Source organism: Asterias amurensis, chromosome 14 (assembly GCF_032118995.1).
Source record: "Asterias amurensis chromosome 14, ASM3211899v1".
Taxonomy (NCBI): Eukaryota; Metazoa; Echinodermata; class Asteroidea; order Forcipulatida; family Asteriidae; genus Asterias; species Asterias amurensis.
In genome coordinates this window covers 20,059,006-20,077,985 of record NC_092661.1, presented here as the reverse complement: position 1 = coordinate 20,077,985, position 18,980 = coordinate 20,059,006, and the positions used below count along the sequence as shown (strand labels likewise).

General features: G+C 39.0%; 3 protein-coding genes across 4 annotated transcripts in view; 2 read left to right on the top strand and 1 right to left on the bottom strand.

Annotated features, from left to right (window-relative positions):
• The window catches only part of LOC139946812 (SWI/SNF-related matrix-associated actin-dependent regulator of chromatin subfamily A containing DEAD/H box 1B-like), a 97,652-nt gene that overhangs the window by 6,619 nt on the left and 72,053 nt on the right, over positions 1 to 18,980 (top strand). The gene's annotated exons all lie outside the window — the stretch shown is intronic.
• LOC139946806 (cytochrome P450 2U1-like) lies at positions 1,390 to 4,445 on the top strand. The gene is made up of 5 exons (XM_071944514.1): positions 1,390 to 1,747; positions 2,144 to 2,772; positions 3,147 to 3,330; positions 3,754 to 3,897; positions 4,253 to 4,445. Exons 1-5 carry the CDS (start codon positions 1,390 to 1,392, stop codon positions 4,432 to 4,434), a joined length of 1,497 nt encoding a protein of 498 aa, XP_071800615.1. The 3' UTR covers positions 4,435 to 4,445.
• LOC139946807 (serine-protein kinase ATM-like) overlaps positions 4,463 to 18,980 on the bottom strand; it is a 67,171-nt gene continuing 52,653 nt past the window's right edge. Inside the window, exons 49-60 of the mRNA XM_071944515.1 lie at positions 17,817 to 18,036; positions 16,339 to 16,452; positions 15,124 to 15,288; positions 14,491 to 14,635; positions 13,436 to 13,659; positions 12,585 to 12,701; positions 12,088 to 12,246; positions 11,420 to 11,588; positions 11,029 to 11,115; positions 10,631 to 10,745; positions 8,261 to 8,324; positions 4,463 to 7,790 (exon numbers count right to left, since the gene is read on the bottom strand). Of these exons, the coding sequence (XP_071800616.1) occupies positions 7,449 to 7,790; positions 8,261 to 8,324; positions 10,631 to 10,745; positions 11,029 to 11,115; positions 11,420 to 11,588; positions 12,088 to 12,246; positions 12,585 to 12,701; positions 13,436 to 13,659; positions 14,491 to 14,635; positions 15,124 to 15,288; positions 16,339 to 16,452; positions 17,817 to 18,036 (1,921 nt within the window). The 3' untranslated portion in view covers positions 4,463 to 7,448. The remainder of the gene's footprint in view (positions 7,791 to 8,260; positions 8,325 to 10,630; positions 10,746 to 11,028; positions 11,116 to 11,419; positions 11,589 to 12,087; positions 12,247 to 12,584; positions 12,702 to 13,435; positions 13,660 to 14,490; positions 14,636 to 15,123; positions 15,289 to 16,338; positions 16,453 to 17,816; positions 18,037 to 18,980) is intronic.

The following is an 18,980-nucleotide window of genomic DNA, read 5'->3' as shown; positions in this document are numbered from 1 at the left end:
ATATTAAATTTAGTTTTTATAGGTCTATAGCAGAGAAACGAATGTGATTCTAATAATACAGGGCCTCATGGTAATCTCTAAGGACATTATAATAGGGTTGTGAGTGGCGTATGATTATCTACCTATTAAATAAAAAGACAACACACGTAATGGAAGTTTCTAAAGACCTTTGATCAAAGGAAATGAGAATTTCAGCTAATGAACACAACGGGTGCTATAACGTGAACTGGTTACTGTTCACAACAAATTGCACAGTGGCGGGGTATAGGGATAATTGAAAAGTTCATCAAACGAAACTGATTCGTTTAGAAAACTTAAACAGTGTAGTGCAGGCGCAACAACTCAAGGTGTGGAAGTATGGTGCCTAGGCCTATCTCATGATGTTTTCGTTTCGAAAAGACTACACGGTTAAAAAAATAACATTTGTATTGTTTTGTAAAAACGATTCCATTCGCAACTCACACTGTAAACTAAAAAACTGAAAAACATTATTCATATTCTGAGCTGTGTTTGTTTTCAATTAGGCCTTGGCCTACCTATCTATAGTACCACTGGTATGTTCCGCTTGTTGTTTTGGAGGGGGGGGGGGCACAATTTTGAATTTAACACTGAGACCACACAAGCAGTAGGCTGGCTCGTATATGCAGAAACTATCAATACTCATGCTAATAAAAAGGGTACCCAACAAAGTTCAATTAAATACAGGTCGAAGGGGTTACTGCACACTGTGTGATAATTCCTGCATGCCCCGTACTGAACTTTAGCATCCCAAGTTCAAGATTAATAGTGTGATAATCTACTATTATTAGTTTCCCAAACAATACACTGGTCTATTTCAATACCGATGTTGACCTCCATTTCAATTAACAAAGAGTAACAGATAATGCTATATCCCACCATGAACCTTTTTACTGACAAATATAGACATTTTAACTAGACCTCACATTGCCTATTCTCTAAAATTAAACACAAATCGATTTTCAGGTCTCTCTGATATACTATTTCATTGAGAATTAATTTTTTGTTGGATCCAGCATAACAAATAACAGGCTTCTGAAAAATTATATAGCTTTTTTTAGCTGCTTGTAGCACCGAATCCGCATATAATGTTTTTAACTTTATAAACAAATAACACACTGATACAGCAGCGACAAGCCAAGTTAAGCAGAATAAACAAATGCTTTTGAAACAAATTTAGCCACAGCATAGTTTGTTGGGTCAAATTCCTGCTAGCCTTTATCATTTAGTATAAATTCCAAAGATCACGAGGGAGGTTCACCATTCTCGACACAGACTTTAGTCCAGAACACCAGAGAACTGCAGAGAACTACACACCTCCTGCACAAGAGAAATCCAAACCTTGTGGATATTCTTGTGGAGGGATTTATCATGGAGGCAGTCAGGCAAGCGATGCTGCCGGAGTTCATCCAGAGCCAGCATATTATAACAGCAGTCATAGTTTGCCTCATATGTTTCCTCATCTACATTCTCAAGCCAAAGAATCTTCCTCCAGGCCCCATGGGTTGGCCTCTACTCGGCTACCTCCCTGGGCTCTTCCCGGACCCACTGGTTTCCTTTTGCAATCTTGCTGATAAATATGGCAAGATCTTGAGCATTCGTATGGGGCCGCAGCTTGTAGTGATGTTGAGTGACTACGAGACGTTGAGAAGTGCTTATGTGAGCAGAGCTGATGAGTTCTCAGATAATATGATAATGTCTTGGGTTTTAGAGAGTAAACGAGATGTAGGTAAGACATCCTGCAGGACTTATACATTATCAAAAAAAGTATCATTTAAACCCAAGTTACATCGTCTACTACCACATACTTTTTGGGGAAAAAGTCCACAGGTAAATATTACTTGAGTGGGATCCGAACCTCTCGACATTTGCAAAAATGAATGGCCTGCCATGTATAAAAAGTAAAACACATTTAATATTCTTTAACCCTTATGCACATTTGAAACATCTATTCATAAAAACCTCAGACAGTTTCGCTATTCATATTGGTATTCCCTTATTAAAACATATTAAAGTATGAAAGCATTTTCAGAACTTTTGCACAACCCCATTAAAATTTGACCAAGTTAATTGAGATCGCATATTATTAGCTATTCGGATAATGATCGTTTTACTTTAATACCAGGCAGTCTTTTCTGGGAGAACGGAGAGAAATGGAGACAACGAAGACGTTTTTCCTTGAAGACACTTCGAGGTTTCGGATTCGGTAAGAGAAGCTTAGAATCTCGCATCCAGGAAGAAGGGCGATTCTTCTGTCAAGAGATGGAAAGACTCAACGGGCAACCTGTGATTCTAAACAGCCTCCTTTTCAATGCTTCATCTAACATCATTAGTACAATCACTTACGGGACGAGATACGACTTCCATGATAAGAACTTTGAGGAGCAGCTTAACATCATGATGGAGCTTATTGAAGGAGTAAGACTGTTAGAGCCTGCTAATATTATCCCACCACTATGGCATTCAAGATGGTACAAGAGACGACGAGGAATGTTCAAAGCGCATGAGGACTTCATCTGGGCACATTTGGAACGTCATAAAGCCACATTGGATCGAACCAACTTACGGGATATGATGGATGCATATCTAGTTGAGATGGAGAGACGTCAGGAAACCAACGATCCAATACAACATAGTGAGCTAGGAATTGTACACAGTATATCGGACTTGTTTGGAGCAGGGACTGGTACCTTGTCTAATACCACACTGTGGATCATTGTGTATTTGATACGATACCCCGAAATACAGAAAAAGGTAAAGTAAAATAAATTATAACAATTTGCCACCATTGTATAAAAAAAAGTAGGAATATTTTGTAAATACATCAAAAATCATAGTAACACTCTTACTGCAAACTTGTGAAAAAATTCAACCCTTTCATTAGTACAACCTTCTGTCGTATACACAAAATACTAATATTTCTTGTTGATATTTAAACATATTTGAAGATCAATTTGCGCTTTGAAAGACTTTCAATTTCAACGAACCATGTCACAACTTTTTCATTTATACATTAACACATTATTTTGTCACAAGTTATCTTCTTCCTTATACGTTTTATACACAAAAGGTTATCACCAATTAAAAACAATTTATATCAATGTTTATGTTGTGTTAATTGAACACAGATACTGGCTGAGATAGATCACGCCGTGGGAGCAAATGGCATAGTCTCCACTACACACAGAGAAGCAATGCCATACACATGTGCCTTCTTGATGGAGGTCCAGAGACTGCGCCCTCTAGCGGCAATCATCTTTAGACATCTACAACAGTCTGGAGTTCAATTGTGCGGTTATAACATTCCAAAGGGTAATTGATTCAACTTTGGATATTAGCTCAAAGAATTAAAGAGAAATACAACAAAAATTGTATAAAGAATTGTTCACCTATTGTTTACAATAACCTTTCTCATATTTGTTTCTCAGTATTTTTACATATTTTAGAGCTAACATTTTTTTAAACAAAATAATATTCTTATTTTGCAAACTAATAATTGTCTTATAAACCAACAATTATCATTTAGTACATGAAACAAAAAAGATTAACTAGTTACATTAAAACATTGCAAAAGGCGTTAGGCGTCAGTGCTCCCACTGTCTTCACTGTTTTATCTATCATACAAACAGGGCAATTTTGTTCTTATTTCTTTCTTGCTGGAAAATTCAGTAATTTTCATGTTGACAAAACACTCGTCTTATTTTGTATTTGTTTGCTATCTACTTGTGTGTGTAGGAACTCCAGTGTTTGGCAATGTTTTCTACATTCACAACAATCCAGCAGTATTTGACAATCCCACTGAATGCAGACCAGAGCGATTCCTGTCTGAAGATGGAAAGACACTCGTTCCTAGGAAAGACTGGATTCCTTTTGGTTTGGGTAAGTTAACATCAAAACAAGACAAAACAAACAAACACACTGGACAAAGTATAACTAACCTTGGTGAAACCCCAGGAATAATAAAGCAACATAAAAGTACCTGGTTGGAGAATGGTTTCATTTAGAAATTCTTGTTTTGGAGTGAACAACGAGTGACTGGAATGGGATTTGAACCTGCCACCCCTAGTTTAAAATTCTGACTAGAATGTAAATCCAGGTGTCACAGGTTCGAATCCTATTCCAGTCAATGTGTTCTTTGTACACACCAAAATTGCCAGTGATTCCAGGAAAAAACAGGGCATATGCAAATGACTAAAAATTGATTATTCCTTGTCTAATTCCTGCCAATTTTCAGGTCGGCGTATGTGTCTGGGTGAAGCATTGACTAAGATGGAGCTGTTTATATTCACTGTGACCATCTTACAACGATTCACCTTCAAGGTACCAGAAGGAGAGGGGCTCCCGCCTCTAGATCTACCCACTGGAGGTCTCGTCATGTATGCTCCAAAATTCAAAGTCTGCTGCGTTAAACGCTGACAGTATACAATATGCCATCATGCATAATAATAATCATAGAATCTGATCTTATACACAGGAGCCAGACTAATTACCTCCAAGCCTCACTTTGATCACAATGAACTGAATGGGGAAAAAAACTAAATTGTTAGCACCATAATGGAGGTATTGGATAGAACTGATTCTGAGAACCATTCCTGCTCCTCTCATAACCACCACTATTCAGAGAGATTTTAAACATAATGTCACCGCAAACCTCACCTGATTCAAATGACTTGTTTCAAATAATAATTGACAATAAATCAATACAGTAATAGTTGCATGATTATTCATTATCATTATCATTAATATGTGTCTGGTAACAAAACCTTGGAACCTGAGCCTTTAAGTGTGACCCAAAGGCCTCAAGATATTTGAGTGTAGCAAAGATAATGAAAAAATGTAACTTTTAGATATGGGAGGAAAACTCAAATGGAGGAAACCCACACAACCTGATGGGGACTGAAAACCCTGATCCACATGCAAGGCTCTGGTCTGAGATGTGATTCGAACCAGGGTCCACACCACAGAGATGGGCACAGAAAGAAACCACTGAGCCAAACCTGAATACCAATGATACAAACTTATTTACATTAACACTAATTTTTCATACCATGTCATCTATAAGATAAATGTTGGCAGAGTAATTCACATTTTGTAGTTGACCAATATTTATGTCTATTTTTTCCATACAAATTCAATTATTTGTAATCAGGTTTAGTATAATGCGTCATTCAGATGATATAATCAGGGGCTAGTTTCATAGAGCTGCTTAAGCACAAAAAGTAGCTAAGCACAAAACTTTCACTTAACAGAATAAGTTTACCATCCAAGATTTCATTAAACACTAACTCACTGCACAGCGCACTAACACATGCCTATCCTGTCTGCCATTTTGGGTATCAGGATAAACACAAAGGAATTGACTCCCAAAATGATGCACAGTGTGTTCTGCGTTGTGCATTATTAACAATGCTGTGACCTTACTGGCACAGTTTAAACCACTTGTTTATAAAGCCCAAAATGTCAACCCTAATCTTTAGTACATTGTATATAAACATATCATTGTTTTACACGAGGGTGAAAGATTTTTGCAAATCAATAAATAAATAAATGGTGACCAATGGGATTTGGCTTTGTCTTTCTATTTTATTGTTTTATTTGAAACAGTTCTGAATATCACAAGTTGAGACAATATGCATTGCATATTTTGGTTTAAAGGAACACGGTGCCTCAAATTAGGGCAATTCAGGCTATACAAAGCATTTCTTAGGAAAGTAATACGGATGGAAAGATGTTTTAAAAGTAGAATATAATGATCCACACAAACAAGCCTTGAAATTGAGTGTTCTCTTTCTACTTTATGAACTGACACAGTCCGCCATCTTGTCAAATTCAAATTTTTGACAACACAAAATGACGGACTGTGTTGGTTGACCAAGTAAATAGAAAACCACACAGTTTTGAGGCATATTTGTATGGATCATTATATTCTACTTTTAAAACATATTCATTTCATAGGAAACACGTAATAGCCCGAAGCGCCCAATCTAAAGGCTATGTCACACGTGATGAGGTAATTTACAGCCAACCAGTACCAAGAAAAGACATTCCCATTCCAGCTTTCTTACTAGTTTCTTGGAGATAGTAACTGAAAGCTATAGGAGTGTCTCTTGTATTGATGAGGTCTTCCTTTTACTCCAAGCTGTAAAAATCAACCTGTGTGACATGACCTTTAAATGCACTGTACACGTTTGGTAATTGTCAAAGACCAGTGTTCTCACTTGGTGTATCCCATCATAAGCAAAAAATAACAAGCCTGTGAAAATTTGGGCTCAATTGGTTATCGAAGTTGTGAGAAAACGATGAAAGAAAAAACACCCTTGTTGGACGAATTTTGTGTGCTTTCAGATAGGAATAAAAGACTTCTAGCTAGAAGTCTTTTATTATTTTAGCGAGAAATTACCCCTTTCTCAAAGACTACGTTACTTCAGAGGGAGTTGTTTCCCACAATGTTTTAAACTATCAACAGCTCTCCAATGCTTGTTACCAAGTCAGTTTTTAAGTTCATATTGTTTTGAGTAGTTACCAAACGTGTACCTTCCCTTTAAGCAACAAATCCTTTTAATGACAGTAGCTCCACAATGGTTAAAGATTTTACATTATAAGGCAATACACTCTATATGTCATGTAGCCACTCTGCCCTGAGCTTAGACATTCTTCATACACCATGATGATAGTTATACAAATGAAAACTAGCTGGCAAAGACAACTCAGTGTGAAGAATGATTATTAATTATTCATTTATGGTAATGAAATCAAGGAATCTTCAAAAGCGAAGTTAATGATTGAAACTAATCATTGAAACTTAGAAGGCGGGGGAAACCTATAAGTGTTCTGGGTTTTTATACCTGCACATCTAAAAAGAAATTATGCCAAGTTTACTTGTATCGATATAAATGTAATATTGAATATTTTTTAAAGTTTTAATGAAATCCAACTTCAGTCAAATTGATCATCTCTCAGAAAAGCGAAAGATTTCTATAAAGCTATGTCGGATAAACAACAATTTTGTAAATTTACTTGAACTTATTGCTGATAGAGATTCTGTGTAGAGAAATAATCTTAAGAGACATCCAAATGCTGGGTGAATCTTATGAGTATTAATTGATGATCAACTTGGTATACAATTCACAAATGGAAGAATACAATATAAAGATATTTTTGCAGCAAACTATTTTTGTTAGTACTTTGTTTTAGTGCAGTGTTGCACTGGCAAGGACGACTCCAATACAAACTGAATACAAAGTTATTCAGTAAAATGCATCGTACGATTTGGCGGAATGGAAAGTCTTGACTCACTGACTCCACACCTACATCCAGAGCTGCTTAAGTTCCATGCTATCATGGTTAGCAATGAACCAAACGCAATCAACAGGTAACCTGTTTATGCTAAGCACAAATGTTCCATGCTAAGTAAACTTGTGCCCTGCATGTTACAACCAAGGTTGCCAACCTGGAAAGACTCGACATAGATTCTTAGAATCAGTAGCTTCTTGGATTAATCTGTTGACCTGACCTTTGACACTCATTGCGACCCCCTCCTCTACACCCTGTAGCTTCTGCCTTAATCTTAGTACCACCCTCTCAGCTACCTTGTTAACCTCTGACCCATCATTACTGTCTTGACCTTTGAAGGTTGTCTCACCATCTGGAAGGTCTGTTGCGGTGGTGTTGAGGTCTGAGGCATCGGGGTCGTTGCGATCGCGGCGCTGTTGGAGTGCAATGGCTTTATGTGGAGACATGGTCCAGATGTAGAGAGGGTCGTATAGAAGTACCTGATGAGTAGTAAAAGAATCATCATGAACCATTAACACTTAGTACCCAGACAGACTCAATAAGAGAAACTTAATTCTACTCAATGAGGCACTGGTACCAACTCAATGAGGCATAATCTATAAAATAGGAGGCACTTATAATCATTACATAGCACAATGCACTACTTTCTATACATGTAAAGATATTATAAAATAAATAGTCACCACTAGAACTGTCTATTATTTAGGACTACTGCATGTACATAAAGATCATTGACACCTTCTCCAAAAGGCATGGATCTTGACTTTGAGATACACTGGTACTGGCAAAAGGAACTATCAATAACAACTTGTGTGACCAAAACCTAGTGAAATAAAGTGGTCTCAATGAGGGGCAATGCTACCTACCCAAAGCACTATACACATTGTATACACAGAGATCCCTACTAGTGGATAATTAATGCCTACATGTTGGTAACCTATGACCTTACCTGGAGTATGGTGAGCAAAGCCTCCTGTGAGTTGTGCATTACATCCATTGTCTTCTCACAACACCTAAACAATCAAAGCAATTCGGAATCAGTATCATTGTCAAAAACTATATTGATTGAAACATTCAACTTACCAGTGAATACTGCACTTACAGAGAAAGCACCAAGTTTCTGCACTAGCTGTGCCAAGTGAAGATAGTCTAGTAATGTGGACAACCCTTGTGCACAAGAAAAACAAATCCCTGCTAACCAATGAACTATGCTTGATGGCTGCGTGGAATTCCTGCTTCCATAAGCGCTGACACTTTCCTTTAATATGATAAGCAGTGCCATCAAATTGTGCCCAGGGCCCAATTTCATAGCGCCGCTAAGCATAAAAATTTACTCAGCATGAAAATTCTTCCTTGATAAAAACAGGATTACAAACAACATTTCCAATTGTTGCATATTGCTTGTTACTGGTATTCAGCTTATGTTTGCTCATCCTGAAAGTCATGTGGAAATTTGGTTGGTAATCCTCTTTTTATCAAGGCAGAAATTTCATTTAGCAGCTCTCTTACCTCCTAAAGACCCTTCCACTCCAGCGATACCCATTCCATCTACAAGATCTCTAGTAAGCCTAAAGGGAATAGTGGGGGGGGGGGGGGTGTCTCTCTTACCTCCTAAAGACCCCTTCCACTCCAGCTATACCCATCTACAAGATCTCTAGTAAGCCTAAAGGGAATAGTGGGGGGGGGGGGGTGTCTCTCTTACCTCCTAAAGACCCCTTCCACTCCAGCGATACCCATTCCATCTACAAGATCTCTAGTAAGCCTAAAGGGAATAGTGGGGGGGGGGTCTCTCTTACCTCCTAAAGACCCCTTCCACTCCAGCGATACCCATTCCATCTACAAGATCTCTAGTAAGCCTAAAGGGAATAGTGGGGGGGGGGTCTCTCTTACCTCCTAAAGACCCCTTCCACTCCAGCGATACCCATTCCATCTACAAGATCTCTAGTAAGCCTAAAGGGAATAGTGGGGGGGGGGGGTCTCTCTTACCTCCTAAAGACCCCTTCCACTCCAGCGATACCCATTCAATCTACAAGATCTCTAGTAAGCCTAAAGGGAATAGTGGGGGGGGTGTCTCTCTTACCTCCTAAAGACCCCTTCCACTCCAGCGATACCCATTCCATCTACAAGATCTCTAGTAAGCCTAAAGGGAATAGTGGGGGGGGGTGTCTCTCTTACCTCCTAAAGACCCCTTCCATTCCAGCTATACCCATCTACAAGATCTCTAGTAAGCCTAAAGGGAATAGTGGGGGGGGGTGTCTCTCTTACCTCCTAAAGACCCCTTCCACTCCAGCGATACCCATTCCATCTACAAGATCTCTAGTAAGCCTAAAGGGAATAGTGGGGGGGGGGTCTCTCTTACCTCCTAAAGACCCCTTCCACTCCAGCGATACCCATTCCATCTACAAGATCTCTAGTAAGCCTAAAGGGAATAGTGGGGGGGGGGGGGTCTCTCTTACCTCCTAAAGACCCCTTCCACTCCAGCGATACCCATTCCATCTACAAGATCTCTAGTAAGCCTAAAGGGAATAGTGGGAGGGGGGTCTCTCTTACCTCCTAAAGACCCCTTCCACTCCAGCGATACCCATTCCATCTACAAGATCTCTAGTAAGCCTAAAGGGAATAGTGGGAGGGGGGTCTCTCTTACCTCCTAAAGACCCCTTCCACTCCAGTGATACCCATTCCGTCTACAAGATCTCTAGTAAGCCTAAAGGGAAAAGTGGGGGTGTCTCTCTTACCTCCTAAAGACCCCTTCCACTCCAGCGATACCCATTCCATCTACAAGATCTCTAGTAAGCCTAAAGGGAATAGTGGGAGGGGGGGGTGTCTCTCTTACCTCCTAAAGACCCCTTCCACTCCAGCGATACCCATTCCATCTACAAGATCTCTAGTAAGCCTAAAGGGAATAGTGGGAGGGGGGGGGTGTCTCTCTTACCTCCTAAAGACCCCTTCCACTCCAGTGATACCCATTCCATCTACAAGATCTCTAGTAAGCCTAAAGGGAATAGTGGGAGGGGGGGGGGGTGTCTCTCTTACCTCCTAAAGACCCCTTCCACTCCAGCGATACCCATTCCGTCTACAAGATCTCTAGTAAGCCTAAAGGGAATAGTGGGAGGGGGGGTGTCTCTCTTACCTCCTAAAGACCCCTTCCACTCCAGCGATACCCATTCCATCTACAAGATCTCTAGTAAGCCTAAAGGGAATAGTGGGGGGGGGTGTCTCTCTTACCTCCTAAAGACCCCTTCCACTCCAGCGATACCCATTCCATCTACAAGATCTCTAGTAAGCCTAAAGGGAATAGTGGGGGGGGGGTCTCTCTTACCTCCTAAAGACCCCTTCCACTCCAGCGATACCCATTCCATCAACAAGATCTCTAGTAAGCCTAAAGGGAATAGTCTCTGGAGTTGGTAGAATCCTTCCTTGCTCAAAGGCCACACCTGAATACAATCAATCATTATCAAATGGGTTTATAAATACATTAGAATCACACATTATCAACTGAATTAGATTCTCACATTATCAACTGGGTTATAAATACATTAGAATCACACTGGATTTGTACAACTAGGGCAATTATCTTTAATAAAAACATCTGTCCATGCATCTCTGCTTATAACACTCACATGATCAATGCATATTATAGACATAGAACCCAGAGAGAGCCAAACACAAGTGAAGAGATTATTAATTTTGATGAGGACATCAAGAATATTTACTCACCTAAATCAATGTGCACCAACTCAGCCAGGTTACAATCCACCAGGATGTTCTGTACATGTCTGTCCCCAAGACCAACAACGTACCCAACTAAAATTAATAAACAATCAATCAAACAAATAAATACAATTGGAAATATTTCTTTTCGCCAAAGAAGGTGTTTGAAAGTACAGATTTTGTAATGGGTGAATCACTATTAAAAATTCTTTGAAATTTCAAGTCTTAGTTCATAATAATTCTTAAAAAATCATTTTTATTCAAATTCAAACACATGAATATTTGAACAGCAAGCGTAGCTTGTGTAGGCTATTCTTGACTCAAGCAAATATAATGTAGCAACTTGACACTACAATGTCCAACAACCTGCTCACTGACAAACAAATAGTTGTCTTACCAATAGAGGATGTAGCTACACTTCTTGTGTAGGCTAGTCTCCTCTCAAGCCACACAGCAGGGTCAGGAAACTTCTCCAAGAAGAAATGACGGAACACCGGTTTGAAATGTGCCATCACAGCCAAATACTCTCTGTACTTCTTCCCTTGTTCAGAGCTTTTGTGCGCTTGCTACGAGTAAAAACATCACAACATAAGTTTTTTAAAATTTAATTTATCAACTTTGTTATGTGTCTGTAAAAACAGTCAAAGACATACTGTAGACCCCCTTGCATAGCCTGGCATCGTTGTGGTTCAAAACACTCAACCAATGACAGGTTTGTAAAGCAGGGGTAGCTTTTTCTAAAGAGAGTACACCAGGGTTACAACAATTCAAATGTGAACACGTCAAATTAGTTCTCAAAGAAATTTTCTGGGAAATAAACACTTGTTATGCTAACCCTGATAGTCTCTCTTGACTCAACTCCAAAGCAGGGGTAGCTAGTTCCTGCAAGTTTGCCAGGGCTAGCAATGCCAGTGTAATGGGTCAAATCGGTCTTCCTCTGCATCTCTTATGCAATTTAACCAATGTGAATGACCAATACAACTCTCATGATAATTGATGCTTTACTGATCAGGGAAACATGAAAGCCATTCTTATTATAATTCTTACTGAATATTTCTAACTTACCGCCATTTTAGATCTGCATTCCATGGATGTCCAATCTTGAGGTCTGTAGCGTTTATGAGCTCCAAAGTCAGTCCTTTGATTCCCAATGAGATATTGACCAATAGGCATTGTACCCTCACACCATTCTAGTAAGCCACTACGCTGAGAAAGAGGTACAATCTAAAGGCCAAGAAACAAAAACTAACAAGGTCACATTCTGTGGTTGTAGGTATTCTCCGGGGCTATCCCACATAGGTAATTATAATAACCCAGTCTTATAAAGAACTTTATTATCTCAAAGTGCTTATTGTGTTTTAGAAGCTACTTGAGTGAACATTATTAATATGAATGCTATTTTAACTTGTAAAATGGGTTTGTTCATCATATAATTGATATCTTGATAATTTGTTATGTCTGGAATTTCCATAATTATCAATCATAACAATTAGGCCCAACCTCAAGGTTTTGAAAAACTAGCTATGTTTCTACCTTTGACTGATAATGACCTACAATCTTACTTTGTATGTTCTGATTTGCAGTCTCCGTTTTCTTGTTTCTTGATTTCTTTGAAGAAGCTTATTGACCAATGAGAACACTTGTTGCATGACTGCATCCTGCCTCAGATCATCCTTCCCCTATGTAAGAATATTTGTCATTAGTTAATCCAAAAAGCAAGCAGTGACAAAGTCTTAAATGGTCGTTTAAAACCGGCTGAGTCACTACTCTTTTATTCCCATTCGTAAATACCCAAACCTTTAAGTTGAGAATTACTATTATTGCTAAATAATTCTGGTAATGATATCAAGGATACCTCATAAGTGAACATAATCACTGTAGCTCCCAAGCCTGAGGAAACCTGTAAACAACGGTGCTTGTTATGTGAACAAGAAACACTAGGGTTAACCCCTAACATAATCACTGTAGCTCCCAAGCCTGAGGAAACCTGTAAACAACGGTGCTTGTTATGTGAACAAGAAACACTAGGGTTAACCCCTACTCTTCCATCTTAAGTGTTCTACATGTAGGTCCTTTTACAGTTATTACCAATTGTAGTGCATGGGACTTACAGCTTAATGTCTAATCCAGAAGACAAAGCAGTTATGGTAAAGTATCTTGCTAAAGGATACAGGGGCATGACCAGGACTTGAACCAACACTCTGCTGATCAGAAACACCAGAGCTTTAGTTGGGTTCTCTTAACCATTTCACCATGACACACCACAATGTGGCACGTGATCATTACAAATTAAGTCTTTTTTGTCTGGTTTTGTCTTTTTCTACTGAGAGTGTTATCTTTAACTTGCAGTAAGTAGAGTCAAGGAGCTAGGAGTGTTACAGTAAATGTTTTGGATGATGCTTTCCTTTCTTACCTTAACAAGCTGCCTCCTCTTGATCCCATCTGATCCGATGCAAGTAATAATCTTAGGAAGGTTAATCCCTCCAGCTAACTTGAACGTCCCTTCAAAACCTTCAATCGAAGTTATGTTGTCATAGCGACAGTTTGCATCAATAGGTACCTCCATGGTTGGCATGGCAACATGTTGTAAGTGCTCTAGTTGAGTCAGTGGTTGAGTCGAGGGAAGTCGAATGGCTCCTGGGGAAAGTAAAGAGTGACTTATAGGTTTTTTTGTTATTGTAATGTCAGGGAGTTTCTTCTGCTTCTTAACTGCAAGAATAGAACAAATAGAATAGATTTATTTATTGTCCACGTAAAAAAAACATAGAAACTTGACATCCACTGGCCAAATACAACATCCTCCCTTTACTCACAATCCACTGGACTACAAGAATGTTCTGCTGGACCGTAGCATTATACCAAAGTATAGGAGCATTCCTTAATGGGTTATTTACACATTGGTGTGTTAAACATTCATATGCAATGCTCTGCCAAGCCAATGGACCCGCCGTGTGTGTCAGTTGGAAAACTGGCATGTCGTGGCCAAGTGGATAAGAACACCAGAGTGTGGGTTCGAGACCCAGTCGTGAAACTTGTGACCTTAAGCAAGCCACTTAACCATTATTGTTGCTGTAGGTCCGTACATGGTGTAATGCAAGTACAAGAAGCTAGTGCTCTTATTGTAAAGAAAAGAGATTTGCCTGGTGTTCCTGGTCTGATCAGCACCATATTGCACCACAGCACTTTGTAAACCATTCCATTGTGCTATGTAACGGAATATGCCTCATACTACAAACGTAGCTCCGCAGACCTTGCAGGAAGAATACCGATACTGAAGCCATGAGAGTCACTGAGTGATACTATTATTATTATATAATACCATCCTAAGGACAAAGCAATAATGATTTAGTGTCTTGCCTAAGTACACAAGAGTCATGACCATGACTCCAACCCACACTGTGCTGATGAGAAACACCAGAGCTTGAGTCCAGTGTGCTTACTGTAGGGTAAGAAACTGTGTATACAAACCTGTTTCTCTCTTGCGATCCGAGACATCCCAATAAGCCAGTTCAATATAAGCATCAGATAGTCTCTCTAATCCAGCAAGAATATCACGAATACTAGGAGTAGATCTCAATCGCTCTAACATGCCTTTAGCTGCTTGCATTCTGGCCTAAAGGTTAAAGGTCAATGTACAAAATTATTCACTGTTAAAATTGAACAGATTTCTTAGTATAAATAAGCTGATAGCTCAGGTGCCAAATTTATAGAGCTGCTTATGCACAAAATGTAGCTTGATTACCAGAATATTGTTATCAGCCAAAATACCATGTTATATGTAGCATCTATGACTGGTATCCTGCTTATGTTTGCTGAGCAGAAATGTTCTTCTTTAGCAGCTCTATGAAATGTTATTAAGTTTAAATTGTGCAAATCTTCCAGGGAAATGTTCCATCTGAAATGCTGTCAAAGAAGTGTTGTTGAATCAAGTTGCTGTCTTGGACTCGAGTAAGACTTGAGTCGCCTATTTATTAACTTCAAAAGGAGCAATAGAGTTCCAAACCATCAGCTTCAGCTTCTGGATGACTTACAATGCCGCCAGTCTCCTTGTCTGTTTGGACGTTGTATATAAACAAACTATAGATGAATCGTTGTACTTACTTGATCAGCATGGCTGGTATCTGAGTCTTTGACTGATGAGGGAGTACGGGCCAGTCTACCTGTAGTCTTAGATGCAGTGATGAGGGCATCCTTGTTTGCATTAGCAAGAGCTAGAATAATAGGCAGTGCATGATGAGGATGGTCCCTTGCCATCTTCTCTATCAACTGAAGATTGTTAAATATAATGATTAATAACAAGAGTTAGAATAATAGGCAGTGCATGATGAGGATGGTCCCTAGCCATCTTCTCTATCAACTGATGATTGTTAAATACAAAGATTAATAACAAGAGCTAGAATAATAGGCAGTGCATGATGAGGATGGTCCCTAGCCATCTTCTCTATCAACTGAAGATTGTTAAATACAAAGATTAATAACAAGAGTTAGAATAATAGGCAGTGCATGATGAGGATGGTCCCTAGCCATCTTCTCTATCAACTGAAGATTGTTAAATACAAAGATTAATAACAAGAGCTAGAATAATAGGCAGTACATGATGAGGATGGTCCCTTGCCATCTTCTCTATCAACTGAAGATTGTTAAATATAATGATTAATAACAAAAGTTAGAATAATAGGCAGTGCATGATGAGGATGGTCCCTTGCCATCTTCTCTATCAACTGAAGATTGTTAAATACAAAGATTAATAACAAGAGCTAGAATAATAGGCAGTGCATGATGAGGATGGTCCCTAGCCATCTTCTCTATCAACTGAAGATTGTTAAATATAATGATTAATAACAAAAGTTAGAATAATAGGCAGTGCATGATGAGGATGGTCCCTTGCCATCTTCTCTATCAACTGAAGATTGTTAAATACAAAGATTAATAACAAGAGCTAGAATAATAGGCAGTGCATGATGAGGATGGTCCCTAGCCATCTTCTCTATCAACTGAAGATTGTTAAATACAAAGATTAATAACAAGAGCTAGAATAATAGACAGTGCATGATGAGGATGGTCCCTAGCCATCTTCTCTATCAACTGAAGATTGTTAAATACAAAGATTAATAACAAGAGCTAGAATAATAGGCAGTACATGATGAGGATGGTCCCTAGCCATCTTCTCTATCAACTGAAGATTGTTAAATACAAAGATTAATAACAATAATAATATCGTTTAAATCTTCCTAATCACTCCATTTCTGAAATGATTATGTCCATTGCACTATTTGTATACTATTTAGTGATATTAATATTCTTGGGTGACTTTACCTCATTAAGTACTTCATGAAACAGTTGTTTATCTTGAGTCTTTGTGGTCATCCTAGCTGCTAGTTGATACAACATGGGTAAGAACTTACGACTTTCAATTCTCTCACAAGATTCCTGAAGAAAACAAACACACAGTAAATAGCAGTTACATGAGAAGAACTTCAAATGTAACCCTGGGGAGGGAAAATTAATTCAAATCCCACTGCTGTTTTATGATGTGCTTAAGGTGACCTTTAAAACTCAGCAGAAAACGGTTGTCCGGATTTTGGGCTATCGGGAAACTTGTCTCGATTTTGGACCAGCACTACAAGGAAAGATTTTAAACTGCAGCGCAGACAAAACATTCACAGAAACATAGGCTACAATTCTTACATTGTAACAATGTGTTGTGCATCCTCATTCTCAAGATATTTTTATTACATTGCTTAGACAGATATTCCACAAGCACTATGCAAGAACGCTGACTGGCATATAATTTGTTTACCTTCCTTGTCGCAAAATACACACACAACATACGTATGTTGTGTGGGAAGACCATGTGTGCCTAGTCTTGTCTCAAGGTGTTGGCTTTTTAATACAGCTTTCAGTAAAGCGCCCTCTCTTGGTGCAATGGAACAATGACATTGAAGTACATGTATAATGGACATCGCGCTAAACGAAAAATTAACAACGGCTCCAATGAAAGACCAACGCAGAGCATTTTACTGGGTCTAGCCCCCGATTCACATGTCAAAATCAAATCGCAATTAAAGTGCTTTCCGATTCCAGATACGTGCTGCTTGATGATCTATTTCGAATGAAAAAAAAAGAAGATAAAACAAATGGGAAAAAAAGCAGAGTGCAAGAAAAACGCAAAATGGGAAAATGAAAAAAGCAGAATTCCACTTTAAAGCGGAGATTTCACAGGCCGGAGTTACTCAAGAAGCAAAAAAGGTGTTTGAGGGGTATGGCCAATTGCCACGTTAGATCAGGGATGAAGGGATCCAAGTGTGAAAGGGGCCGGCCGTTATCAACCCCTGGGAATAGAGTAGTGTGAAAGGGGCCGGCCGTTATCAACCCCTGGGAATAGAGTAGTGTGAAAGGGGCCAGCCGTTATCAACCCCTGGGAATAGAGTAGTGTGAAAGGGGCCAGCCATTATCATCCCCTGAAAGGGGCCGGCCGTTATCAACCCCTGGGAATAGAGTAGTGTGAAAGGGGCCTGCCGTTATCAACCCCTGGGAATAGAGTAGTGTGAAAGGGGCCGGCCGTTATCAACCCCTGGGAATAGAGTAGTGTGAAAGGGGCCGGCCGTTATCAACCCCTGGGAATAGAGTAGTGTGAAAGGGGCTGGATGTTATCAACCCCTGGGAATAGAGTAGTGTGAAAGGGGCTAGCCGTTATCAACCCCTGGGAATAGAGTAGTGTGAAAGGGGCTAGACATTATCAACCCCTGGGAATAGAGTAGTGTGAAAAGGACTGTAAAAGCCTTACTACCAACCTGTATGAGTTGATTAAGATAGTCATCTGATGAGTTATCAAACCACAATGAACAAACTCTAAAGACTCTCATATCATGATCTTGGCTTCCATGCTGAAGACACTTTAAGTAGCATTCAATCGCTTTCTGTAAGAAGTTCTCTCTGTCTTCCATCATGGACCCCAACTCTAGCTCATCAATCTCAGATTGCTTATGAAGGGTACGTAAGTATTTACTGTCACTGTAAGGAAACAAGAAAGTGAGATTTAATACTCTGCATGGAGTGGAAAGTGAACCCAACTCTAGCTCATCAATCTCAGATTGCTTATGCAGGGTATATAAGTATTTACTGTCACTGTTAGAAAACAAGAAAGTGAGATTTAATACTCTGCACTGAGTGGAAAGTGAACCCAACTCTAGCTCATCAATCTCGGATTGCTTATGAAGGGTACGTAAGTATTTACTGTCACTGTTAGAAAACAAAAAAGTGAGATTTAATACTCTACATGGAGTGGAAAGTGAACCCAACTCTAGCTCATCAATCTCAGATTGCTTATGAAGGGTACGTAAGTATTTACTGTCACTGTTAGAAAACAAGAAAGTGTGGACGGTGAAAGGAATTTAGATTAGGAGCCAAAACCTACTTCTTGGATAAAGTGCTGCTTTGGAGAAAAAATAGATGAGAGAACAAACTGATATTTCTACTGGTATGTTGTAATCACCTGTCATTTGAAACATCAATGTTTTCATCCTCTAAACTAACACTGCTTCTTAAAGAGAGATTCTTATTATTATCCTGTCAAGTTTTCATAATTTACTTCACGGCAGTAGATACATAATAACAATAACTAGTCATTAGGTAATTGTGAAAAAACACAAAGCTGTTCCGTTTTGTTTTACTTTGATTAAACGCTCCAGCCCTTTAAATTCAGTCTGACTTTGAGCTAGAAGACCCTTAAACTTTAACAGACTATTATTTTGACTTCAAGTGTGCCTTCAAGCCTAAACCTGCTCTTCATTCTGATACTGGCTCTAACACTGATTTTATATCTGTTACCTTCATTCTGATACTGGCTCTAACACTGATTTTATATCTGTTACCTTCATTCTGATACTGGCTCTAACACTGATTTTATATCTGTTACCTTCATTCTGACTGAATCATGTGCTATAGGAAAATAATAA

Coding starts and splice junctions, on each gene's coding strand:
- LOC139946806 (XM_071944514.1), top strand. CDS start 1,390: ATGGAGGCAGTCAGGCAAGCGATGCTGCCGGAGTTCATCCAGAGCCAG. Junction 1,748..2,143: donor AGAGAGTAAACGAGATGTAG/GTAAGACATCCT, acceptor CTTTAATACCAG/GCAGTCTTTTCTGGGAGAAC. Junction 2,773..3,146: donor ACCCCGAAATACAGAAAAAG/GTAAAGTAAAAT, acceptor AATTGAACACAG/ATACTGGCTGAGATAGATCA.